Genomic DNA, 24,495 nt, shown 5'->3' on the forward strand with positions numbered 1-24,495 from the left:
GTCTTAATTTAGAACTCATTTTTAATCAAGCTCTTTCTTCTCAGCCTCTTTGCACACCATACATACAAATAAAAACCATCAGCACATTTGTAACAGTACACAAGTTTATTCCAGGAAACTAGCAGGCGAAGCCTGGGTCCTACGTGGCTCAGAGGTGCATGCAAAGTTGGGGTTGTGTAGAAGTTGTGCCGCCCCTTTCCTGCCAACTAGGACTGGGATAGTGCCCCCAAATGTGTGGCACTATTGCACACAACTCCTGGGAAAAGGTAAGGCTAGATCTCCTCTTATCATCATCTGCTCTGCAACAGTTGATGTCCCACCTCTATAGTTGTGAGCGTCTTCAAAGCTACCTGTGCCCATTTCTCTGCCTAGCCAGCATCAACCACTTTCACGGCAGTAATGAAGAATAAAGACATTCAGCAGCAGATCCACATACACACCACTGCCTGCTTAGTGCTGAGGCAGACACACATAAACAAATGGCTTCACTTCATATTTTTAGCAAATGCACCAACATTTGGGGATGGAAGAAAGCTCTCCTGCACTTAGGACAAAAGCTGCCAAGAATGTAGACTGGCCAAACCAGCAATGACTCAAGGATACAGCTGTGGAGAGAAGGAATTCAAAATGTGGACAAAAACAGTAATTTAATACCCACTGGACTAGCAAGGCTGGAAAAGCATGAATGACCGACGAGGCAGTGGATGAGGACCAGGCTTCAGTTCAGCACAGAGATGCTGGCTCCATAGTGCCAAATGCTTAACTAGACAGGCTCTTGCTCTGGGCCAGAACCAAAGAGGGCTCAAGACCTCTCCGCTCCAACTGGGAAACAGCACCAGAAGGCTCAGAAATGAAGGCTGGCATGGCTCTGGGTGAATGGTACTCAGTGGATTGGAGCCATCAGAAGCAGTGGGTTCCCCTCACCAGAGCTGAGTCTCACGGATTTCTGAGATAGTTTGGCTGGCTTTTTGCAATGCCTATAAGAGAAGAAAAGACCTTGCTGAGTGATTAATAGATGTTCTAATGCCATCTTTCAACCCAAACGGGCTGGGCTTTCAAGGTAGTGGAGCCAGAGCATGGACGCTAGTCTGACTCTGAAGGCAAGGGGACTTGCCGCAGGGTTTCATTTGTAAAGAGTCAGTTCTCCTGGATATCGGCTTTTAGAAGTTTTCAAAAGTCAGAGAAGCAGTGCAGTTCTTTCAGTATTTGGGAAACCTAAAAGAAACTGCTGCTGAGCCAGAGAGAACTTTCCCCATCTCCTGTCAGTCCAAGGAGCCTTGCCCTCCTCCCCTCACCTTGAGCATATTGGCAGCCTCATTGCGCTGCTGAGCCATGTCCTCGGATTCTGTCAGCAACGTGTCGAGGAGCTGTGGCTTGTACAACTGGCCCACGAGTTCACTCTGAAGGTGGTCTTTGACGTAGTTCACCAGGAAGTGCATCACTGTTTTGGGGACACTACAGGGGGGAAATAAAATATATTTTGTTATAAAGCTTGTGAGATCTTGCAGACATCCGAGGCTTACCTTGCTGGGCCACAATTCCCTTCTTGCCCCAACCTTACCTCCCCTGCTGGCCCTACAGGGCTAGGTAGATCCATCACCTCTTTAGGTGACACCCTGGACCAACAGCTGCTACTTACCCAATTACATCATTTATTATTCAAAAAGTATTGAGCTGTGAACTGGTTGCAATAGTCACTTCTGTAGAAGTCGGAATATTTTAGTAATTCTGAGTAACGAAGAGGATGGGAATCTTTAATTTACCCACATACACAAAGATCATGAAGAAATCCAAATCTACAGTGTACATATGAAGGACACAGACATCTTGTGCTTTCTCCCAGTACTTTGCATGCTCCTTTCTCAACTCCTAAGGAATCCTCCCCCTCCCCCAAGTAGGGAACATTCACTTTGTACAAAAGAATCCCAAACCCAGATGCTCTCACAACTGGACACATCTGGCCCATGTGTGCCCATGCCAAATCCCTTGCCAACTTGAGGTTACCTGTCTTGTATGCTTTTGCGCACAATGAGGAAATAGGACTTGATAAGACGGCGGATGACCTCGCAGTCTCGCTGTTCACGTTGGCTCAGTTTGCGTGTAGCAGGCATGGGCTAGGGAAAGTCAGGGAAGACTACTGTGAGAGGAAATTGCCAGAGGTGGTGGTGATAGCAGAGCTGGTGGAACAGTTTCTACGCACTTGGCCAAGATCAGTGAGACAAGATATGGCATATTGCATGGGGTGGGCAGAGAACAGGTAATCTGTACAGGCAACTCCCAAATTATGTGAGGGTTACATTGCAGGCCTCCCTGCATGTAACCGAAACTGTGTATATTGGGAGCACCCTGGAGGAGCAGTGGGGGCAGCTGAGCTGCTCAACAATCCCCACTGTCCCTCCAGTTCGCAAGAGCTTGGGGGGCAGCGGGGCTTGCTTAGCTGACATGCGAGTAAGCAGCTGCTGTGCTACCCCACACATCAGCTGTTGGGCCAGACGACCTCAACAAGGCCCCACTGGACCCTCCCCAGAACCCAAAGAGGATGTCCTCAAGCCAGTAATGTCCTCTTTTCAATTAATGTTCTTGCCTCTAGGTCACCAACCCACCTCTCCACCTCACCAACCCTGTACTTCCAGGTTCCCGCACAGCTGACCGTGTCTAGCAGGTTGACTGCATGGGACCGACTAGGGCTGGAATAGACTGAGGTCTGTGAGGACCCCTTGGGTCTGTCATCTGCACTAGGTTCTTCCGCTTTTTCACTTTTCCATCGCCGGGCACCATCTGGAACAGATTCAGTCTGAGAAGGGAATAAATGTGAGAGTGGGCTGTGGGGTTATTCTTAGGGCAGGCATCAAGGCAGTAGAAAGGGTGGTAGTGGTTGGGTCATACCTTAGAACTGCTCACTGAGGCAGAAACGAGAGCTGTGTCTATGAAGTCTGGGTGCTTGGTGTTAATGTAGGCCAGTTCAATTGCAACCAGATTGTGCACCTAGGAGAAAAGGCATTGGCTGTTGGAACATTTGGCCCCAAATGTGGAACAGGAACCAGCTTCCACTCCTCCATTCTCTGAAGAAACAACCATCATTACCATCTCATTTGTGATGGGCAGCCTCCTGCGAAGGACTCCTGTCACCACCTCCACAATCGCCTCATGCAACTTAGGGAAACGCAACAGCTCCTGAGAAAGGGGTGAGGAGGAATTGAGAGAAGCATTTGGACATTATTTATTTTTTAAAGACCTACCTTTTGGCTCTACAATTTGTTTGCCAATGAAGCTTACAAAGACACCAATTGAAATACCATTGTACTGCTAATACACACAAAAGATACATAAAAAAACAAGCACAGCACAGGATATAATAAGGAAAAATCTTTATAAAAAGCATTTCCCATAAATAGTCAAACTTTGTTCGCTCCCCAGCCATTGGAATTCAGACTATAAGCTTATGGAAGGCAGGAACCTGACTTTTGTTTATTTTGCACCATCAGCTCATGCAAAGCAACATGAACCAACAACAACTTGTAGGAAAAGTTTTTAAAAACTGCATTACTTATTTGCATCATTGTATGCTGAAAGAATGATTTTATGGCAAAACCATCAACAATATGGGAAGAAAGACAATGTTATGAGGCCAGCTTCTCACTTATTTCAGTACTTCCAGCATAATCCAGAATCAGAGCCGGAAGGGACCCAAGGGTCATCTAGTCCAACCCCCTGCAATGCAGAAATCACAGCTAAAGCATCCATGACAGATGGCCATCCACCAAGGAAGGAGAGTCCACAACCTCCCAAATGAGACTGTTCCACTGTCAAACAGCTCTTGCTGTCACAAAGTTCTTCCTTATGTTTAGCTGGAATCTCCTTTCTAGTAACTTGAAGCCAGTGGTTCCAGTCCTACCTTCCAGAGCAGGAAAAAACAAGCTTGTTCCCTCTTCCATGTGACAGCCCTTAAGGTATTTGAAGATGGCTATCATATTTCCTCTGTCTCCTCTTTTCCAGGCTAAACATACCCAGCTCCTTCAACTGTTCCTCATAAGGCTTGGTTTCCAGACCCTTGATCATCTTTGTTGCCATCCAAGAAGCTTGTCAACATCCTCCTTAAACTGTGGTGCCCAGAATTGGACACAGAATTCCAGGTGTGGTCTGACCAAGGCAGAATAGAGTAGTACCATTACTTCCCTTGATGTTGACACTATACTGCCTGGAATTGGTTAGAGCATGGTGCTGATAATGTCAAGGTTGCAGGTTTGAGCCCCAAATGGGACAACTGCATATTCCCACATTGCAGAGTGTTCTACTAGATGACCCTAAGGGTCCCTTCCAGCTCCACAGCTCTATCATTCTATGATGCGTTTTAGAGTAGCATTAGCTTTTTTTACTGCTGCATCACACTGTTGACTCATGTTAGCTTGTGGTCCACCAAGACCCATAGATCCTTTCACATGTACTTCTGGCAAGCCAAGTGTCCCTCATCTGCAGATTTGATAAGCATCCCCTCAATTCCTTCACTCAAGTCATTAAAAAAGATATTGAACAACGATGGGCCCAGGACAGAACCCTGTGGCACCCCACTTGTCTTTTCCCCCCAGGATGAAGAGGAACCATTAATGAGTACTCTTTGGGTTCGGTCTGCCAACCAGCTACAAATCCACCAGTTACCTCATTCACTTCACATTCTACCAGCTTGCTTGCAAGAATATCATGGGGGAACTTTGTAAAAAGTCTTACTGAAATCAATATACACTATGTCCATAACATTCCTCTGATCAACCAAGCTTACTCTATCAAAAAAAAAAAAAAAAAAAAAAAAAAAAAAAGAGAGAAAAAATAGGTTTGTCTGACTGTGAAATGACTTATTTTTTGAAAACTCCATGCTGGGTCTTAGTAATCACAGCATCTTTTTCTAAGTGCTCACAGACCAAATGTTGAATTATCTGTTCTAGGACCTGTCCTGGTATTGATGTCAAGCTCACCAGTTGGTAGTTACCTGGGTCTTCTTTTCTTCCCTTTTGAAGATGGGGACAACATTTGCCCACCTCCAGTCTGCAGGGACCTCACCTGTTCTCCACAAATTCTCTGAGGCTCTGAGATTACACCCACAAGCTACTTTAGTACCCTTGGATTCAGCTCATCAGGCCCTGGAGATTCAAATTCATTTAAAGTAGCTAGGTGTTCACTTACTACCTCTTTTCCTATCTTGGAACATAGCCCTCCCCTTACATTATTTATTCTCTTAACACCAGGTTAGGCATCACTTTCCTTTTGGGTGAAGGCAGAGGAAAAGTAGGTGTCAAATAGTTAGTTCTGCCTTTGCTTTGTCACCTAATAGCATTACTCTGTCTTCGTTACTCCATGTAGAGGACCTTCCACTTACTTGTTCTTTCTCTGCTTTGGACATAGCTAAAGAAACCTTTATTATTTTTTAACCTCTCTTGCAAGCCTGAGTTCATCAGAGCTTTAGCCAGCCTGACCTGTACCCTGCAACTGTTGCTTACTCATGTATACTCCTCCTCCTCCTTTGTGATTCCCCTTTCTTCCATTTCCTATACATGGCCTTCTTAACTCCCAAGCTCATCTCTCCATTTAGAAACTCACATGCAACTTGGACTCCCTTCTCTTTGTGTATTTCTGGCCAAGGAATCTCACTCAATTCTTCCTTCAATTTTTTGAAATTGGTTTTCTTAAAGTCCAGAGTGCATGTCCGACTACACCTAGCTTTCCTTTCCTCTGTATCGTGAAACCCAGAAGGACATGATCCATTCCTCCCAAGTTGATTGATATGCACCCAGTTTGAGCATTTACAAAGAATGAAAATGCTAAAGGTCTCTAAACCCCACAAAATATTGTTAAGACCTGGAAGGTAACCAAGTGGGTGCCACTTACCAGTCACGTGTCTGAAAATGTGTGTTCAAAGCAGGACTTGCTGCATTACTCTGGGTAAACTTCTAAACAAATCATTAGAAGATTTACTTATACTGTACCTTTGAACCAAAGTTGTCACTCCAAAGTTGCTCATGATTACAATCCACACATAAAGTGATAATATATTAGGGATGGTGGAGGTGTTTACTTTTACAGCCACGGCCCAGTATACCTCAAGCAGCGTCTCCACCCCCATGGTTCAGCCCGGACACTCAGGTCCAGCTTCGAGGGTCTTCTGGTGGTTCCCTCACTGCAAGAAGCGAAGTTACAGGGAACCAGGCAGAGGGCCTTCTTGGTTGTGGCGCCCGCCCTGTGGAACGCCCTCCCATCAGATGTCAAATAAATAAACAACTACTGTATCTGATGTTTAGAAGACATCTGAAGGCAGCCCTGTTTAGGGAAGTTTTTAATGACTGATGTTTTAATGTATTTTTAATATTTTGCTGGAAGTTGTCCAGCATGGCTGGGAAAACCCAGCCAGATGGGCAGGGATTTATAAATAATAATAATAATAATTTTTAGGGGGGTATTATTCTCCTTGTGAGGTAAGACTCAAAGTGATTTTGAGATAGTCATGTACCCATAGAGATTTCAAAGTATTAGAGGCTTCCCCCCCCCCCGCCTCTTCTTATGATGTTATTAGTGGCACCTTCTTAATGCACTCCATTGTACAGTGGTACCTCCGGTTGCAGATGAGATCTGCTCCGGAGCTCTGGTCAGGTCCCGAGGTTTCTACAACCAAAGGGACCGCTTCTGCGCATGCATGCGATGCAGTAGAATGCTTCTGCACATGCATGCATGGCAAAACCCGGAAAAATACTTCTGGGTTTGCCGCGTACGTATCCCTAAGGATACATAACCGGAGGTGAACGTAAGTAGAGTGTCCGGAAACTGCCATCGGAAGAACAGGTGGCGGAAGGGCTCCAGGAGGATAGAAGAGACTCAGCAGCAGAAGAAGGAACCAGTAGGGGGGGAGCAGGAGCTGCAAGGGACAGGAAGTCGGAGGGGAGGCTCTGGGACACTTCCAGTGAGAACAGTGAGGAGGTATCAAGGCCCCCTTTAGCGACCCCCACCCCTCGCCGGAAGCTGTCACGCAGGGAATCTAGGAGACGCGTTTCCGTTAAGCAGCTTTTATGCTGGAAGCGTTTCCGAAAGCGCCCACTGTCGGATTCTACCAGTGACTGACGGAGCCATGTCCAAGGGCTCCGCTCAAGGCAGAGCTTTGCTACGTTAAGCAAACTCCGAGGGACTAACCCTTTTACGCACAAGTAGCTCATTGTCCCCTCACAGCAATCCGACAGTCCCTGAAAGCGCTTGTGCAAGGAGAGGCATCATGAGCAATCCAGCCGGAGCCGGAGAAGGGGGAGCAGCTGCAGCCGTTCCAAGCCTGGAAGAAAGGTACAGGATGTTGGAGGTTCAGTTAGCCCTGCAAATGGCTAGGCTTGAGGAGAGGAGGGCTCACGATGCAGAGAAGGGAAAAGCCACCCAAGTCTCAAGGAAGGTGCCGGGACTGGTGCAGAAATTTGGGGGTGATCCCAGGAACTATCAAGCCTTTAGGACAGAAATGCAATATGCCCTTAATCTGCAGTTTGATGATTTTCCTGATGAGGAATCGAGGGTGGCGTTTGTGATTGGCCATCTAGAAAAAGGGGCGAGAGACTGGGTGAGACCCCTGATGGCAGCCAATAACGAGGTCCTAAAGGACACAAGGAAGTTTTTTCGCGCCATGGATCTGATTTTCTCCAGTGAGATTGAGCAGGGAGTGGCGCGCAGACAGTTAATGGCATGTAAGCAAGGGAACCGATCTGTCCGTGAGTACTGGACTGAGTTCACCATGTTGATCCATAAATTAAGTTGGGATTTGTCTGCGGAACCGATACAAATGCTGTTCGAAGAAGGATTATCTTCGGCAGTAAAAGATGAACTTTCCCGGGCGCCCAGGGCGGAGTCTATGGACCAGCTGACTAAATCCGCGCTGGCCATAGGAGCACGCCAGGAGGCCAGAGCCTTGGAGAAGCGGGAAGGGAAAGAGGAGCGTTGGAGGGATTTCCGCATTCCAGAGATTCCAGAGCAGCCTTCCCAGCCAGCAGAGCCGATGGAAATCGGAACAGCGCGCGCGCGCGCAGTTTCAAACCCCAGCGAAGGGCGGAAGAAGGAGGGGAAAGGCGCCAAGAAATGTTTTCTCTGCCAACAGCCAGGTCACTTTGCCAGGGTTTGTCCGCAAAGAAAGGAATGGCAAGGAATGGCGGGAGCTGTTGGGGAGGAGGCGGAGGGAGCTAAGGAGTCAGTAAAAGCCAACGCCTGGCTGCAACCATCGGGGCACAGCAGCCAGGCCAAGGATCAGTGAATGTGCCCACGCCGGAACCACCAAGACCAGCGCTAGTAATAGAGGTGTTGCTAGAACTGGCAAACGGACACCCGCTAAAGGTTAAGGCGCTATTGGACTCAGGCAGCTCCTGCAACTTTATGAGTAAGGAGTTTGCAGCCGCACACCAGATACAAACCATCCCTTTAAAAAATCCTCTGCAGGTGACCACGATTGATGGGAGGGCGCTGTTGGGAGGAGAAGTTAACCAGCAGACTGTCCCCATGACAATGAGGGTGGCAAGACACACGGAACTGATAGCGTTTAATATAGCCACCTTGGGAGGAGCGCCCATCATTTTGGGGACGAGCTGGCTAGCGCTGCATGATCCGCTCGTGGGATGGCATCAGAGAGTGGTTTCCTTTGGGTCAGCGCATTGTATGGGACACTGCACGGAAAAGGGGGGCCAAGTAGGTACCCAGGCCACGTTAGCAAAGATAGAAGCAACAGATCAAGGAAGGGTACCACGACAATATGCAGATTTGGCCAACGTCTTCAGCGAAAGGGAAGCAAATAAACTGCCCCCGCACAGACCCTTTGACTGCCAAATCAACTTACTCCCAGGAGCACAATTGCCAGTGGGCAAGGTGTATGCAATGTCAGACGGGGAGATGAAGGAGTTAAGGGAGTTTATTGACAAAAACCTCAAGCGTGGGTTCATCAGAGAGTCACGAGCGGTGGGGGGTAGCCCAGTGTTCTTTGTGGACAAAAAAAATACAGATAAACCGAGATTGGTTGTGGACTTCCGGGCCCTGAACGCAGTGTCCGAACCCGTGACTTTCCCCATGCCCAGAATCGATGACATTCTGACCCGGGTGAGAAAAGGGAAAATTTTTACCAAGCTGGACCTGAGGGGGGCGTATAACCTGATACGTATGAGAAAGGGAGATGAGTGGAAAACCACTATGTTCACCCCCTTGGGGGCCTTTGAGTACTGCGTTATGCCTTTCGGCCTCCAGGGGGGGTTGGACGTTTTTCAATCATTCATGAATCACGTCCTAGGACCATTGCTTTACAAGAACTGCGCTGCGTTCTTAGATGACGTACTAGTGTACTCAGAGGATGAAGAGCAGCATGTGCGAGATGTACGAGAGGTACTGAGCAAACTGCAAGAAAACCAGCTGTGGGTGAAACTGGAGAAGTGTCAGTTTCACACCAGAGAGGTGGAATTCCTAGGGTACCGGTTGTCAGACAAGGGGCTGGCCATGGATCCTAGCAAGGTGCAAGCGGTACTGGAATGGAGACCACCGAAAACTAAGAAAGATGTGCAAAGGTTTTTGGGGTTCGGAAACTTCTATCGGAAGTTCATCAAGAACTTTGCCCACTTAACGGCCCCCATCATGGATTGTCTCAGCAGTAAGAAGAAATTTGTCTGGACGGAAGAAGCGCAGCGAGCATTCGAAAGTTTAAAGAGGGCGTTTGCTTCGGAAGAACAACTCTTACATGTGGATCTGCAGCAGCCGATGAGAGTGGAAACCGACGCGTCTGACAGAGCGGTGGGCGCCGTACTCCTCCAGCCGGGACAGGATACGTCAGAATGGAGACCGTGTGCCTTCTTCTCGAGGAAGTTGAACAAATCCGAGAGGAACTATACCGTGTACGACAGGGAATTACTCCCCATCCATGAAGCGTTCAAGAGATGGCGACACCTGTTGATCGGGGCGCAACACAAGGTTCAAGTGAGGACAGACCACAAAAATCTAGAATACTGGAGGACAGCCCGAGTACTGAACCAGAGACAAGTAAGATGGGCGCAAGAGTTCTCCAAGTTCAATTTTGAAATTTGCTACGTGCCGGGGGCAGAGAATGTCAGAGCGGACGCTCTCTCCAGAAAACCTGAGTACTTAGAGGGGGAAGGAGCGGCGGAAGAAAGACATATCATCCCTGAGGACCACTGGGTTTGTGGGGCGGCATTGGTGGGGCAAAGAGAACTGGTAGAGGGTAATGAGATCGATGAATATGCCCAAGAAAAGCTTAGGGAACTCAGGGAGACAGGTGAGAACACAGGGGGGTTTGAGGAAAAGAACGGAAAACTATATTACAAAGGGGCACTCTACATACCAGATGGGGAACTAAGAGGGCAGGTGCTCAAACAATTGCATGACAGCCCCACAGCAGGGCACTTCGGACAGCACAAGACCATGTGGTTGGTTACCAGGGAGTTTTGGTGGCCCAAGGTGAGGGAAGACGTGCGGGAGTATGTCCGGGGATGCGACAGGTGCCAAAGAGCAAATGGAGAGAGGTTGGCACCAGCAGGGTTATTAGAACCCTTACCCACCCCAGAAAGGCCATGGGAGATGGTATCCATAGATTTCATGACCGATCTACCGAAATCCAAAGGGAAAACAGCGGTCATGGTGGTAGTAGATCTACTAACTAAGATGTGCCATTTTATAGCTTGTTCACATGCAGTCACAGCGGAAGAAACCGCAAGGTTGTTTGTAAAGCATATTTTCAGGTTGCATGGCGCCCCCTTGAGGGTTTTGAGCGACAGAGGGAAACAATTTACTTCCAGGTTCTGGAGGAAGCTAATGAGCTTGCTGCATGTGGAGGTAAGTTTTTCCACCGCCAGGCACCCAGAAACAAATGGGCAAGCAGAAAGGGCAAACGGGGTTTTGCAACAATATCTGAGGTGTTATGTAAAAGACAGAGAAACTGATTGGGTAGATAAGTTACCTCTGGCAGAATTTGCCTACAACAACGCGGAAAACGTGTCCACAGGGATGAGTCCCTTTCTGGCCAATTATGGGTGTCACCCTCGAGCATTCCCAGGAGAAGGAGGGGAGAACTGGAGTGTACCGGCGGCGGAACACTTTGTGGAAGAAATGGAAGCAATCCACCGGCAGCTCCAACTCAACTTGGAGAAAGCCAAAGAAGAATATAAGAAACAAGCAGACAGAAATAGGAGGGAAGGTGAAACCATAAGGGTGGGAAACCGGGTGTGGCTATCCACCCAAGGACTGCCGCTTAAGGGAGGGTGTAAGAAATTGAGACCCAAACGGTTGGGACCCTTTGAGGTCATACAACAGGTTAACTCAGTAGCATTCAAACTCAGATTGCCCAGTCACATGAAATTGCACCCAGTATTTCACAGATCATTATTGTCACCGTACCGAGAGGGACGGGAGTGGGGGGAACGTGAGAGGGGGGTCACCCAAACACCTGTCATAGAAGAGAGAGAACGCAACATGGAAGTGGCAGGAATCATTGATTCCAGGTGGAAGGGGAATCGGGTGGAATACTTGGTAGAATGGGAGGGGGAGGAAGAGTCAGAAAACACGTGGGTGCCGGCAGAAGTAGTCCACGACGAGGTTTTGATAGAAACGTTCCATCAGCGTTTCCCAAGAAAACCGCAGCCGGTGGAGCGATTTAGGAGGGAATACTTCGGGACCACTGATGAGGAAGGGGTGTTTGAAGGGTTCCCAGAGTCAGGGGGTGAGGAGGCGGCATACTCCGACGAAGAAGAGGAAGACGGAGAAGGAAATGGAAGGCAGTGGCTAGAAGTGTTTGAATCCTCTGAGGACGAGGAGAGTTCCTTCTGAGGCTTTCCAGCCTCACCGCCTGTAGAAGAGGAGGCGGGAGGGGGTGGAGGGGGGCCTGGAGGGGAGGTGGATGTCAGGAAACTGCCATCGGAAGAACAGGTGGCGGAAGGGCTCCAGGAGGATAGAAGAGACTCAGCAGCAGAAGAAGGAACCAGTAGGGGGGGAGCAGGAGCTGCAAGGGACAGGAAGTCGGAGGGGAGGCTCTGGGACACTTCCAGTGAGAACAGTGAGGAGGTATCAAGGCCCCCTTTAGCGACCCCCACCCCTCGCCGGAAGCAGGGAATCTAGGAGACGCGTTTCCGTTAAGCAGCTTTTATGCTGGAAGCGTTTCCGAAAGCGCCCACTGTCGGATTCTACCAGTGACTGACGGAGCCATGTCCAAGGGCTCCGCTCAAGGCAGAGCTTTGCTACGTTAAGCAAACTCCGAGGGACTAACCCTTTTACGCACAAGTAGCTCATTGTCCCCTCACATAGAGGTACCATTGTATTTGTCTACAATTGACCAGTTGAAATAAGGTCATCAGCAGGCTACGAAGGCCTCTCCTGGAGGCTGCTTAGGCCTTGGGCACTACCACCCAGGCAGCAACCTACAAAAAAGCAATGATTGCCATAGCAACTGGCCTGGCTCTGGCAAGCACCTCTTCCCTCCTCTTCAGCTCAGTCAGCAGGGTAATAAAAGACAAAGCAGGAATCCTAAGGTGTGGAGGTAGAAGAAGGAAATTGGGGCAAGTTGCTCAAAAGGGGCATCTGGGAGTGGGCTCAGCCAATGATCTTTCTGAACTGAAGCTCAGCAGGGCTTCCAGAGTTAAGGAAGGGTGTGGAGAAAGGAGATGCAGGCTGCAATTTTCTCTTTCTTTGCAATACATACAAACTATTCCAGTTACAGAATGGGCTTGAGCAAAATATTCCCAATTCTAGCAAGAGCCATGTAGGGCAAGGCTCTGTTTCTTCTGTTTGAAGTGCAGCAATTTAAAGCTGTAGAGCAAGATTTAGCCAGCAGGGCAGCTCATGAGCTGCTCCACTATTACACAGTAGGACATCTTGACAGGTGGTGGGGCTGCTACCTGTCTATCACCTGATATCATCAGGACACCAGGTGACCCAACTTCGAAGTTGATCCCAGCGGGGCTTTCCGCAAGCGCCAGTCATGACTGCGTGCCAAGCAGCAATGGGGAGTGCACTTTAGAGTTCTCAGTTGTTTCTTTGCGGTTGTAATTACCTGCCTCTCACATGATGTCCACACATGAGGCGTGGGGCAGGTGGCTGTGGTTTAGGGGAAGACAGCCTCTGGAAAATTAGGACCTGCTGGCTAGAAATTTCTCAGTGCTGCTTTAGAAGGCCAAAAGTATTTGGAAATGAGCACAGTTCTTTGTGAGATCATCGAGCTCTTTGGAAATGCAAAGGTCACTTACAGTTGGCAGGAGAGCCTTTGTGAAGCAAATGTTTTACACAGACGCCCCATGGAGTTAATGGTGTTTACTTTCATGTAATGCATGCACAGGCCCTGTTTTAATCTGTAGAATCACAAATGCCTGCAATAAACCTCTGATGGTTCAAAAGGCCAAACAAATGGAGTTCTGGAACCCTTCTAACCACCCATGCTATTGGGAATAGCCCTAGTGTCAGGAAAGCCATACCTGCGTGTTGTAGGTGGAGCAGTGCTGGATGATGCGCTGCAGCTCCTCGTGCACCAGCTCCACACAGCGAAGGCTTGGCTCCTCCAGGCGCTTGATCTGACGCTTCACAAGTAGCTCAAAGGAGACTTCCGGGACAAAGAGGGCTGGACGGGGTCCCTGCAGGGTGGAGAAACCCCATCAGTATAAGCTGCTACCCAGGGTTGGGCAGGAAGCTGACCAGCTAAGGCATGAGAGGCCAGAAAGGGTCATGATTTGAGCCCACCAATGCCTAGTTATGGGTTGCCACAGGCAGCATCTCCCAAAAAGTCATATTCAGCTGAAGGGTATTTCTGCCTTAGAAGGGCTCTGCTAGTTCTACTGGCATTTATATTTTCCAAAGGAATTGTAATCACTGGCTTCTTTGTCCCAGCATGCCTTGCAACAACCAGAAACCTTTTTTTGCACCAAGAACCCAATAACTTTTACTCAGAAACGACTCTCACTGCATTCAAACGGAGTCAGCCCAAAATAAATTTGCAGAAGAATCACAGCTCAGTTCTGCAAAAACTCCCCTTCATTTCATTTTTGGACATTACAAATGGCAGACGGGACTTCCAGCATCCACAGCAACATTGGTCTCTCTTCCTTCCTCTTCTTAAAGTACTTAACATCCAGCCTGAAGAGAGCTCTGGTCAACTTAAAAGGTTACACATTGCTTCAAGATTTTTGGTTGGGACTAATAAAGCTGGTTTTACTTTATCATCATCATCATCATCATCATCATCATCATCACCATCTCTCCCTTCGCCTTAATGTCCCAGGGTGTGTTATAACAATTTAAAATACAACACTGAAAACAGTTTAAAAGCTTAACAGTTACAAAAAAGAATGCAATCACAAAAGGGTGGGTCCTGAAAAATACAGCTCAGGTGTCAAATGCCAGGGCAAAGAGCTCCATCTCCAGCATTTGCCAGCAGCTGTAGAATGAAGATGCCAGATGCTCCTCTGTGGGGCAGGGAGTTCCACAACTTAGGGGCTGCCACAGAGAAGGCCCTCTCCCAGGCCACAAACACAGAAGCTGTTAACTATCAACTGCTCCACCAATCTTTTTTTGGGGGGGGGCAATTGTTTTTATTGGTTTTCCAAATTATTACAAACCGTTACCAAATTGATTCAATTTAATACTATTTCCAAAACCAGTTTCCCGCTCTCCTTACAAGATATGTCTAAGATAGACCCCCATTGCTGCGTTCTCAGTCTCTAGTTGATATCACTCCATAGCTGCCAATAATATTTTCCATCAGCTGCCCTTTTACAACCCTGCAAACAGCAAATAGATCAAATAAACCTTAGTATAGATATTCAATAATGGCATGAGTGGTATTTCAGTAAGTTCTTATTTCCAGATTTCGGTGTGGTTTTTCAGCTTGGATCTTCTCTCAGCCTTGTTCAAATCAGTTCTTTCCCTGCTTAGCTGATTAATTGCAGCTCCTCTGGCTCTGCTCACACTACTCAAGGTCAAACGTTTTCTTCGCACAGATAACAGAGTCAAACTGCAGCATGAAGTAGCTCTTGAGGAGAAAAACGTTCTGGAAGCAGCCTGGCCATTGATTTTCAATACAGTGGTACCTTGGTTTACAAACTTAATCCGTTCCAGACTTCCGGAGGCGGCGCAAAATAGCAATGGCGGTCCTCTTTACCTGGTGAAGAGGGGCTCCGCGAAAAAGGGTCGTCCGCTACGGCAAAGCGGAGACCCGTTAAGAAAAACCGCAGGCAGAGCGAGCCTGCGGCCGTGGGACTCGGCGGGCGCCCAAAGCCCCCCCGGAAACGAAGAAGGGGCTCCAGAAGTCTGTTCTTAAACAGAAACCGTTCTTAAATCGAGGTGCACTTTCCCTAATGAGGCCTCCCGCCACTGGTGCCCTTCCACCATCTGGTTTCCATTTGTAGACCAAGGTAAAGTTCGCAAACCGGAACACTACTTCTGGTTTTGCGGAATTTGTAAACCGAATTGTTTGTAAATAAGACTGTTCTTAAACTGAGGTACCACTCTATTGCGATGCCATATAAACATATCTTTTTCTGTACAGATGTACCTATTATGATATGTGCCACTATGTCAAGCTGCGTCCCATTTGATTCAGTCTCTTCGCTGCCTCCATACCTTCCATCATAGCAGGGCCAGCTGTGAATTTTCTTAGTCTAAAAAGTTGTAAATCACAGTAGCTGCATTTCTTCCTCCCGCAACACCGAACACCGACAAAAGATGGTCATCAATATCACCCAGCCACTCCTTGGTAGAAGAGGGGCAGGCATAGCAGCACCTGTCAGGGAGGAGTGGTGGAGGCCCCATCCCAGGAAGCTTCCAGTCGGGGCAGGTAGTAGCTGCTGGGGGAGGAGCTCAGCTTTGAGGGAGCACCTTCCATGATCTCCATATACTTCTGTAAATTCTAACAAAAGGACTGAAAGAAGCTCTCCTGTGTGTCTGGTTTCACCCAGCAGTTAACCATGTGAGCTGTCCAGTGGCTTCCTCATGACAATACCTTTCCCAATACTTTATCCAATTCTCCTGTTTTCCTCTGCAAAGCAGTCTTTTATCAAACATCACATGCCTCTTATTCTCATTATTCAGAAGAGGGCAGAGAGAGCCAGATGCAAAAATCATAACAAAACATGAAGTCATCTCTCCTCCTTTTCCGTTCACAACTTCTGCAAAAACATCAAAATGCCATTCAAATACCTTTAAATGTTCCAATTTTTTAGGTGGCTGATTTAGTCTCAGCTTATTTGCATATGTTGCACAGAGAGCGCTTCATAGTTTGTCCAATTAGCCAGATTAGGGAGGAATCTTTTCAAAAATCATGTTGGTAGCGGAGGCTTCTTCTTTGGCAGCGGGCTCACGCCCCCCCACCCCCCCTCTGCCTTCGGAAGGAGAAACAGGGTCAACGGATGCTCCAGCAATCTTGAGACTGAAGAGGGTCTGTAAGGAAGGAGGCGGTCTTTCAAGTATTGGGGGTCTAAGTTGTTCAACATTATAAGAACTAAGATGAGCACTTGAACTGGGCCCAGAAATGAACTCTCAACCAGTGCAGCCATTTGCGGCACACGGCACTAGTCCTAGAATTGCCCAAGGGCAGAAGCCAAGGGGGCTTGGCCTGTGAAATAAATAAATAAATAGTGGAAGGGTGATGGATCACTCAAACATAAAAACCAGGCTTCGATTAGAAGAGGTGTGGCTTCCAGTAGGAGCCAGAAGTATACATTCAGGTTTACAAAGCCTTATTTATTAGAAGCATACAAGTCAGTAGAGCATGAGACTCGGAATCTCAGGGCTGTGGGTTCGAGCTCCACTTTGGGCAAAAGATTCCTGCATTGCAGGGGATGGACTAGATGACCCTCATAGTACCTTCCATCTCAACAATTATATGATTCTATAAGTGGGGATTGTAAGAAAATGTTGCCATGTATCCATATAAGTGCTCTTGTTCAGGGATTCAGGCATCTGCCCTCACCACCCACCTTTTTTTTAAAAAAAAATTATATTTATGTCTGTGTCTCTTTATATATGCAAACCTTAGGAAAGTGGATAACCCCCCCCCCCTTTCTTTCTCAGTGGCTCTATTTTGGCTGCAAAACCATCAACACTTATGACCCGAGTTAACAGGAGGAGCAGAAGGCCACCTTGACATGGGCAAAAGACTGGGTTTTTATAGGTATGCCGAAAGAAGGAGGAAATGCTCCAGTTATTACATAACTTTAGATTTGGGGGGTAGGAGAAAGAGCATAGGGACGCAGGTGGCGCTGTGGTCTAAACCACTGAGCCTTGGGCTTGCCGATCAGAAGGTTGGTGGTTTGAATCCCTGCGACAGGGTGAGCTCCGAATGCTCTGTCTCAGTTCCTGCCAACCTAGCAGTTCAAAAGCATGCCCAAAAGTGCAAGTAGATTAATAGGTACCGCTCCAGTGGGAAGGTAACTGGTGTTTCTGTGCACTGCTCTGGTGTTGGTGTTCCATTGCACCAGAAGTGGCTTAGTCATGCTGGCCACATAGAATCATAGAGTTGGAAGAGACCACAAGGGCCATCGAGTCCAACCCCCTGCCAAGCAGGAAACACCATCAGAGCACTCCTGACATATGGTTGTCAAGCCTCTGCTTGAAGACCTCCAAAGAAGGAGACTCCACCACACTCCTTGGCAGCAAATTCCACTGTCGAACAGCTCTTACTGTCAGGAAGTTCTTCCTAATGTTTAGGTGGAATCTTCTTTCTTGTAGTTTGGATCCATTGCTCCGTGTCTGCTTCTCTGGAGCAGCAGAAATCAACCTTTCTCCCTCCTCTATGTGACATCCTTTTATATATTTGAACATGGCTATCATATCACCCCTTAACCTCCTCTTCTCCAGGCTAAACATGCCCAGCTCCCTTAGCCGTTCCTCATAAGGCATCGTTTCCAGGCCTTTGACCATTTTGGTTGCCCTCCTCTGGACACGTTCCAGTTTGTCAGTGTCCTTCTTGAACTGTGGTGCCCAACACTGGACACAGTACTCCAGGTGAGGTCTGACCAGAGCAGAATACAGTGGCACTATTACTTCCCTTGATCTAGATGCTATACTCCTAGTGATGCAGCCCAGAATTGCATTGGCTTTTTTAGCTGCCGCGTCACACTGTTGGCTCATGTCAAGTTTGTGGTCAACCAAGACTCCTAGATCCTTTTCACATGTACTGCTCTCAAGCCTGGTGTCAACCATCTTGTATGACCCAGAAAAACTGCGGAGCAGACAAACGCCGGCTCCCTCGGCCTGTAAAGCAAGATGGGCATTGCAACCCCAGAGTCGTTTGCGACTGGACTTAACTGTCAGGGGTCCCTTTACCTTTACCTTAAGAAAGAGCATAGGTTCTTGCACCAATAGGTCAAAGTATCCTTACAGCATTGTCTGGAGAGGATACGTTTCATTACAGCAAGGAGTTACTCTGCAATTTGGACAGGCGGTTACTACAGCAACTTCTGGGAAGATAGGTTGTCATGGCACAATCAAGTACGGAAGAGGGTTGCTCTGCAAATGAATGACTACAAGAAAAAGAGGGATTTTCTACAAGTCTGGATCCCTTAGCTGAAGCACAAAGAAGAGAGTAGATGCTGTAGAAGAATGGCATGGACATATTGCAACAAGCTAGACTAAAAGGGTGGATTAAAAAAAGCCCCATAATTGTTGCTTTATTCTGGGATCCCAGCTCTGTATCAGAAGTGCCAAATTGAGACACACACCTCATCATTTACCTCTGGAATATCAGGAACATCTACCACAGGATGATGCAGCCTCCACCCACTCAGCATACTTTGACAACACATTTTGGCTGGCTCAAGACTGCCCCCACCCAAAATCAAACTAGCAAGAGAGCCTTCCCCTCTACACACGAATGGGGAGTCATCCCAAATCACAGACATGTAGCATGCACATAGCGCTTTAGGTGAAGTGTTCCTGTGCCTCATTCCTCCCTAGAAGGCTGCAGTCTGGGCCAATATCATCATCCCTTTCTTAAGAGACTGCCCGAGGGCATGTGTGTAGCGAGGCTGAGAGAGTAGCTTGCCTCAGGCCACCTGCCAAGTTAACGGCAGAGGTGAGATTTGAATTGAACTCAAGTACATAAGAGCCCTGGTGTATCCCAGTAAAGGCCCATCTTTTCCAGCACCCTGTTCTGTGACCAACCAGATTCCTGTGCTGGGAGCCAAACAAGCAGAGTATGAGAATGACTGCCCTCTCCCGACTCCCAGTTTGTCGTTGGGCCACTAGGCAATGCAAGCTCTCTTAGGCAACGTGCCTCCCAATTTATTTTGGGAGTTCTAGATGGCATAGGATGATGGGAGAGAGAGAACAAGCTGAAAGCAGAGGCCAATGGGTGAATGGCCTCAGAGGCATCCCAACTCCACAATGGTGGCTTACGGTGGCATTTCGGATGGCTGTCAAGATATCCAGCATTGTAAGTCCAGCCAGAGGATCAATGGACTCCAGGGTGCGACCAAACGTCTCATGGAAAATGTAGCACATCCGGGCCCCTCCGCACCTGACAGGGAGGAAGAGTAGGTCAGCTTCAGAGTGCACAATCCCCCTTATTGATCCACATTGTGAGGCTCCTCCCCAGTCCCAGCCCTGCCAAGAGAGGTCACTCACAACTCAGATGTCTCAATGTTGCGTGCCGTGCCCTCAATTGTGTTGCAGTACTCGGTGGCAAATTTGGTGATGATCTGAAGCAAGGTGGCGTTCTTGTCCTCAATGGGCTGCCCATAGCTCTGTAGCACAGACTGGTACTGGGCTGTCAGCACATTCACCCGGGTCTTTAATTCAGGCAGGCAGTCACGAATATGGTGCATCAGCAGCCTTGAAGGCAGGGAGGAGAAGGAAATAAAGCAGCATTCTCAGTAGTTGCTGACCCGGATGACCAGTCTCGCCTAGACTTTCAAGGTTTCTAGCCCTCAAGGTTGTAGAAACTGACTTTCTGAAGCACCAGATGCATCAACAAAAGGTTCCAGTGTTCAGAGCATGGAGCCTTCTGCACGCAAACAGATAAGCCAGATACCTGCACCAGATCCTGGCCAGCCCCTTCCTGCTCACTCAGTCCCTCCCAACATCCAGCTCCTTTATAACCGCTGTGCCTTGGCACCCCCTCACCTATTGAGCGTCTTAGCCAGGTGACGTGTGCCATTTCGGTTGGCAAGCGATGGGTACTTCTTCTGCAGGAAGCCCTGCTCGTCTTGGAGGGACTCAGTGATGCTCTTGTTGCTGTTGATATCATGTTGACTCCTAGTAGAGGAAGCAGGGAGATCATAGCAACAAACTAACCTACACAAGTTGGAGTGATGTCTTGCAGCAAGCGTCTCTTCCCCCAGCCATGCCACCCAAGACAATAGATAATACATCCTTCAAGAATGTCCTGCCCTACTGGAAGAGGGGTTCTGCCCTCAGACACTCCAAATCAGAGCCAGATCCCATATTCCCTCTTATCCAGCACTACTGACCTGTTGACCACCCCAATGATGCCCAGCTTGACAGGAATAACCCGACCCATTAGCACATCCATGGCATCTGTCCCAGCATCCATCAGGTCCAGCTTGGTGATCACAGCCAGTGTCCTTCGCCCTGCACAGGATCAGCACAGGATGAAAGCTTGCTCCTTCCTTTATTCCCTCTGCCCCACCCTAGTCTGCACATTCCTTGCTCCACCCCCCTCCTTTCCCTACACATGCATCCTCTCAGTTTCTATCACTATTGGTCTGCCCCAGTTCTCTCACCCCATTCCAACATGTGCAGCAACTTAGCTCCACCATCCTGTTGCTCTTCATGGGGACCAAGCCCCAACCTCCTGACTGACCACCAACACATGCTCCTATTAAACTGAGGCACACGACAACACATGCCATACCGTCAGGGTCAACATCACGTGCCAGCTTTAGTGCCTCTGACGTGGCCATGTCTGTATTGGCAGCTGTCACAGCCAGGATCAAGCAGTTTGGGTTGGAGATGTAGGAGAGGATCATGTCCCGTACTTGAACCTCAATATCGTCGGGCTGATCCCCAACGGGCACCTGCAGTATACAAAGGAGAGACTAGAAATTGCTACAAGACTAAGGAAGACACCCACAAAAGGTCACACTCCAGGTTCTCTTTCCAGCTTGGTATCATAATGCAACAAGCACTGGAGTGAAGTTTACACAGTTGCCTCCAACTGTGTTTCCACCCTGAGAGAGGAAAAGCCAGATCAAAGATTTCTTACTGGAAGAAAGGAAGCCAAGCCTCATAGGAAGGAAGAAATCAGGGAAAGGAGGCCTGGGCTCACCTAGCCATGGCCCCACGAAGCTGGCCCATTACGTTCACAATTACATACACAAATGATGAAGCTGAATGGAGCTGGGCATGTACTCTTGACTTCAAGAAGGCCAATTTAAAAAGCTTAAGGAGCCACTGGATGAGAACCCATGGTCAAATGTACCAAAAGAGAAGGGAGTCCAAGGTGGATGAGAGTTTCTTAAATGTGAAATATTGAAGGTCCAAATGCAAACAATTCCAACAAAAAAGATGGTCCAACATGCCAGACTAATCTCATTTCACTTTTTTATAAATGTTACAGCTTGGTGGATCAAGGAATGCTGTGGACTTAGTGTAGGGTTGCCATATTTCAAAAAGTAAAAACCAGGACACCCCAAAAGAGCTGTTTTTAGACAAGCCCCCAAAGTTGTGGAGCCCCCAAAACATGATTTTTTGATAGATTTGTCTAAGATCCAGGACAAAGCATGACATTTCGGAAATTCTCCCCAGACGTCAATTCCACCTTTGAAATCCCAGGAATGTTCAGGAAAATCCAGACGTATGGCAGCCCTAACTTAGTGTGTCTTGATTTCAGTAAGGCTTTTGACAAAGACCCCCATTATATTCTTCCACAGAAGCTGGTGAAATGTAGACTGCATGAGATAACCATTAGGTAGATTTGTAGCTGGTTGACTGACCAAACCCAAAGAGTGCTCATGAATAGTTAGTTCCTGGAAAACATGGACAAGTGCGGTGCTGCCACAGCATTCTGTCCTGGGCCCGTTGTTTAAATGACTTGAGACGAAAGAATTGAGGGGTCGGTGTCCTCCCACGACAGGGTGTTTAATCTCCACTCCTGCTGATAAGTAGTTGGTAGGTTCAGTTGAGCTGGAGCTAATTAAGGCTTTCTCCGAGACTTTCCAAAACTTTCTCTAAGACTTTTAACTCAAGCCCTTAACTCAAGCTTTGTGAATATAATAGCTGCCAAATGACAGAGATAAAATACTGCAGCTGATAAAAGCTAATAAAAGACTGATAAAAATAATAAAAACCGCATCAACTGATGCGGAGCTCAAGTCGATGCTACCACTAATGGCGCCATCTTGGAGCTCATGTGAGGGGGATGCTAATCAAATTTGTAGATGACACGGAACTGGGAGGGGTAGCTAATGGCACAGAAGACAGAATTGGGATTTGAGATGAGCTTAACAGGTTGGAGAATTAGGCCCAAACTAACACAGTGAATTTCACAACTGTCATGTTCTGCACCAAGACAGAAAGAACCAGCTGCACAAATATAAGATTGCGGGGGGGGGGGGGCACCTAGCTTGCCAGTGGTACATGTGAAAAGGATCTAGGGGTCTTGGTAGACCATACATGAGTCAACAGAGTGATGCAGTAGCAAGAAAAGTGAATGCTATTCTGGGCTGCATTAACAGAAGTATAATGTCCAGCTCAAGGGAAGTCATAGTCTTGCTCTATTCTGCCTTGGTCAGATCACACCTGGAGTCCTGTATCCAGTTCTGGACCCCACAGTTTAAAGATATTGACAAGCGGGAACTAGCGTGGAGGAGGGCAACCAAGATGATCAAGGGCCTGGAAACCAAGCCTTATGAAGAACAGTTGAGGGAATTGGGTATGTTTGGTAAAGGAAGACTGAGAGGAGATATGATAGTCATCTTCCAATATCTAAAGGGTCATCACAAGTAAGATGGAGCAAGCTTGCTTTCTCCTGCTGTGGAGGGTAGGACTCGAACCAATGGATTCAAGTTACAAGAGAAAATATTCCGACTAAACATCAGGAAGAACTTTCTGACAGTAAGAGCTGTTCAACAGTGGATTCTATGAAGTTAAGTGTGTGCACCAACTGTAGCCTTCATTTTCACCTATTTCCTTGCATTGATCTTCTGCTTCCCCCTTCTCTCCTGCTCTTGATCCCCCCTCACTTGTAAATAAACCTCCTGCATTTCAACTGAGTTACTTTCATGTGCAGCATGTATTTCTTTCCCAGATGTGCAGCGTTCACAGCTCACTGTGCCAATTGCCAGCTGCTCCCCTTTCCCCAACCCCCTTAATTTTCTGTCCTTTGCACTCAGGTGGCAGCTTGTACAGGAGCGGAAAGCCCCTCTGGGCAGGTTGCCACTACTGCTCAAAACACAGAAAACGAAGGTGGTTGGGGAAGCCAGCATCACCTCTTTTCCCCTTCCTGATCTGGTTATTGTTTTGAACTGTATACCATATGCAACAACAGCAATGCAGTTTCTGCAGGATTCTTTGCTATAAGAAATAGGGATGACTCTTCCGTGTGTGTACAACAATTCTCAGGATGCAATTGTCTAATTCATGTCAGGTGTCAAAATGCCTCAGGCCTGCCCTCAGGGAAAGGAGGGGCTGATGTAAAGGGGAAGCACCCTATCAAAATTTCTCCCTGCAGATGCAACCGCCTCGTCAAGTCTGCACACTTGATTCTAAGGCTAGAAATCCCATACTCATTGCCAATTGCAATTTCCACTGTTAGCATTGCTGAGGAAGTGGACAGCACCTCCTCACTTGCCCACTTTCTCCAACGCCTCTCACCTTGGTGATTCCTGGAAGGTCAACTAGTGTCAAGTTGAGTACATGTGGGGAGTAGATCTTCAAGTACAGGGGCTCTGGGCTGATTCCCTGCATGCATTAAAAAAAAATCAGTTAAAGAAAGATCATATGGCAGCTCAAAGAACAGGGTTCTCACCAGAGTGGGGAGAAGCTCAGAAAAGCCAGTACCTTATTGGTCCCAGTGGTCCGCTCCGTCTCGATTTCAATCTCCTGTCGAATCTCGCTGAAGTCAGTGAAAGTCTGGGGGGAAAGATAGGGACCAAGAGAGCTGGCTGTTGCCAGTCTCACCCCGGTAAGCTTCCAACAAAAAGAACAAGGCCAAATCCAAAAGATAGAATCTGGAACATTGGTAAAAAGGAAATTTGGCTACAAATTTTGGAGTGAAAAAAGGGAATCCATTCCGGAACTAGTTAAAACTAGTGGGAGAAATCTGACTGAGGAGGGCAAAGGAAAATAATGAAGAGCCTGCTACGAATGTATAAAATGGGGGGGGGGGCAGAAAACAGAGACAGACAGTACTAAATAATACTAGAGAACAGCAATGAAACTGGGGCTTAAATATCATTAATTCCAAGTAAAAGGCTGATAGAGAAGATACCCCCAACCCCCTATAATAATGTGGAAAATCCAGCAATAAGAGTAACAAATATTAAAAAGTATGGG

General features: G+C 47.7%; 1 protein-coding gene across 4 annotated transcripts in view; it reads right to left on the reverse strand.

Annotated features, from left to right (window-relative positions):
• Positions 1 to 86: 86 nt before the first annotated feature.
• The window catches only part of LOC310834736 (dynamin-1-like protein), a 34,028-nt gene continuing 9,619 nt past the window's right edge, over positions 87 to 24,495 (reverse strand). For 2 of the 4 annotated variants that reach the window (XM_083718922.1, XM_083718923.1), the window contains exons 5-18: positions 24,001 to 24,072; positions 23,815 to 23,901; positions 20,855 to 21,017; positions 20,451 to 20,571; positions 20,104 to 20,235; positions 19,606 to 19,812; positions 19,378 to 19,498; positions 13,464 to 13,619; positions 3,085 to 3,174; positions 2,887 to 2,985; positions 2,651 to 2,794; positions 2,005 to 2,114; positions 1,296 to 1,455; positions 87 to 977 (exon numbers count right to left, since the gene is read on the reverse strand). In XM_083718922.1, the coding sequence (XP_083575048.1) occupies positions 921 to 977; positions 1,296 to 1,455; positions 2,005 to 2,114; positions 2,651 to 2,794; positions 2,887 to 2,985; positions 3,085 to 3,174; positions 13,464 to 13,619; positions 19,378 to 19,498; positions 19,606 to 19,812; positions 20,104 to 20,235; positions 20,451 to 20,571; positions 20,855 to 21,017; positions 23,815 to 23,901; positions 24,001 to 24,072 (1,719 nt within the window). In that variant the 3' untranslated portion in view covers positions 87 to 920. Of the gene's footprint in view, positions 978 to 1,295; positions 1,456 to 2,004; positions 2,115 to 2,603; positions 2,795 to 2,886; positions 2,986 to 3,084; positions 3,175 to 13,463; positions 13,620 to 19,377; positions 19,499 to 19,605; positions 19,813 to 20,103; positions 20,236 to 20,450; positions 20,572 to 20,854; positions 21,018 to 23,814; positions 23,902 to 24,000; positions 24,073 to 24,495 lie in introns of all 4 variants that reach the window. The other 2 variants (XR_014559350.1, XM_083718924.1) reach the window with 2 other exon arrangements.

This window comes from Podarcis gaigeae (assembly GCF_964106915.1).
Source record: "Podarcis gaigeae genome assembly, chromosome: 17".
Lineage (NCBI taxonomy): Eukaryota > Metazoa > Chordata > Lepidosauria > Squamata > Lacertidae > Podarcis > Podarcis gaigeae.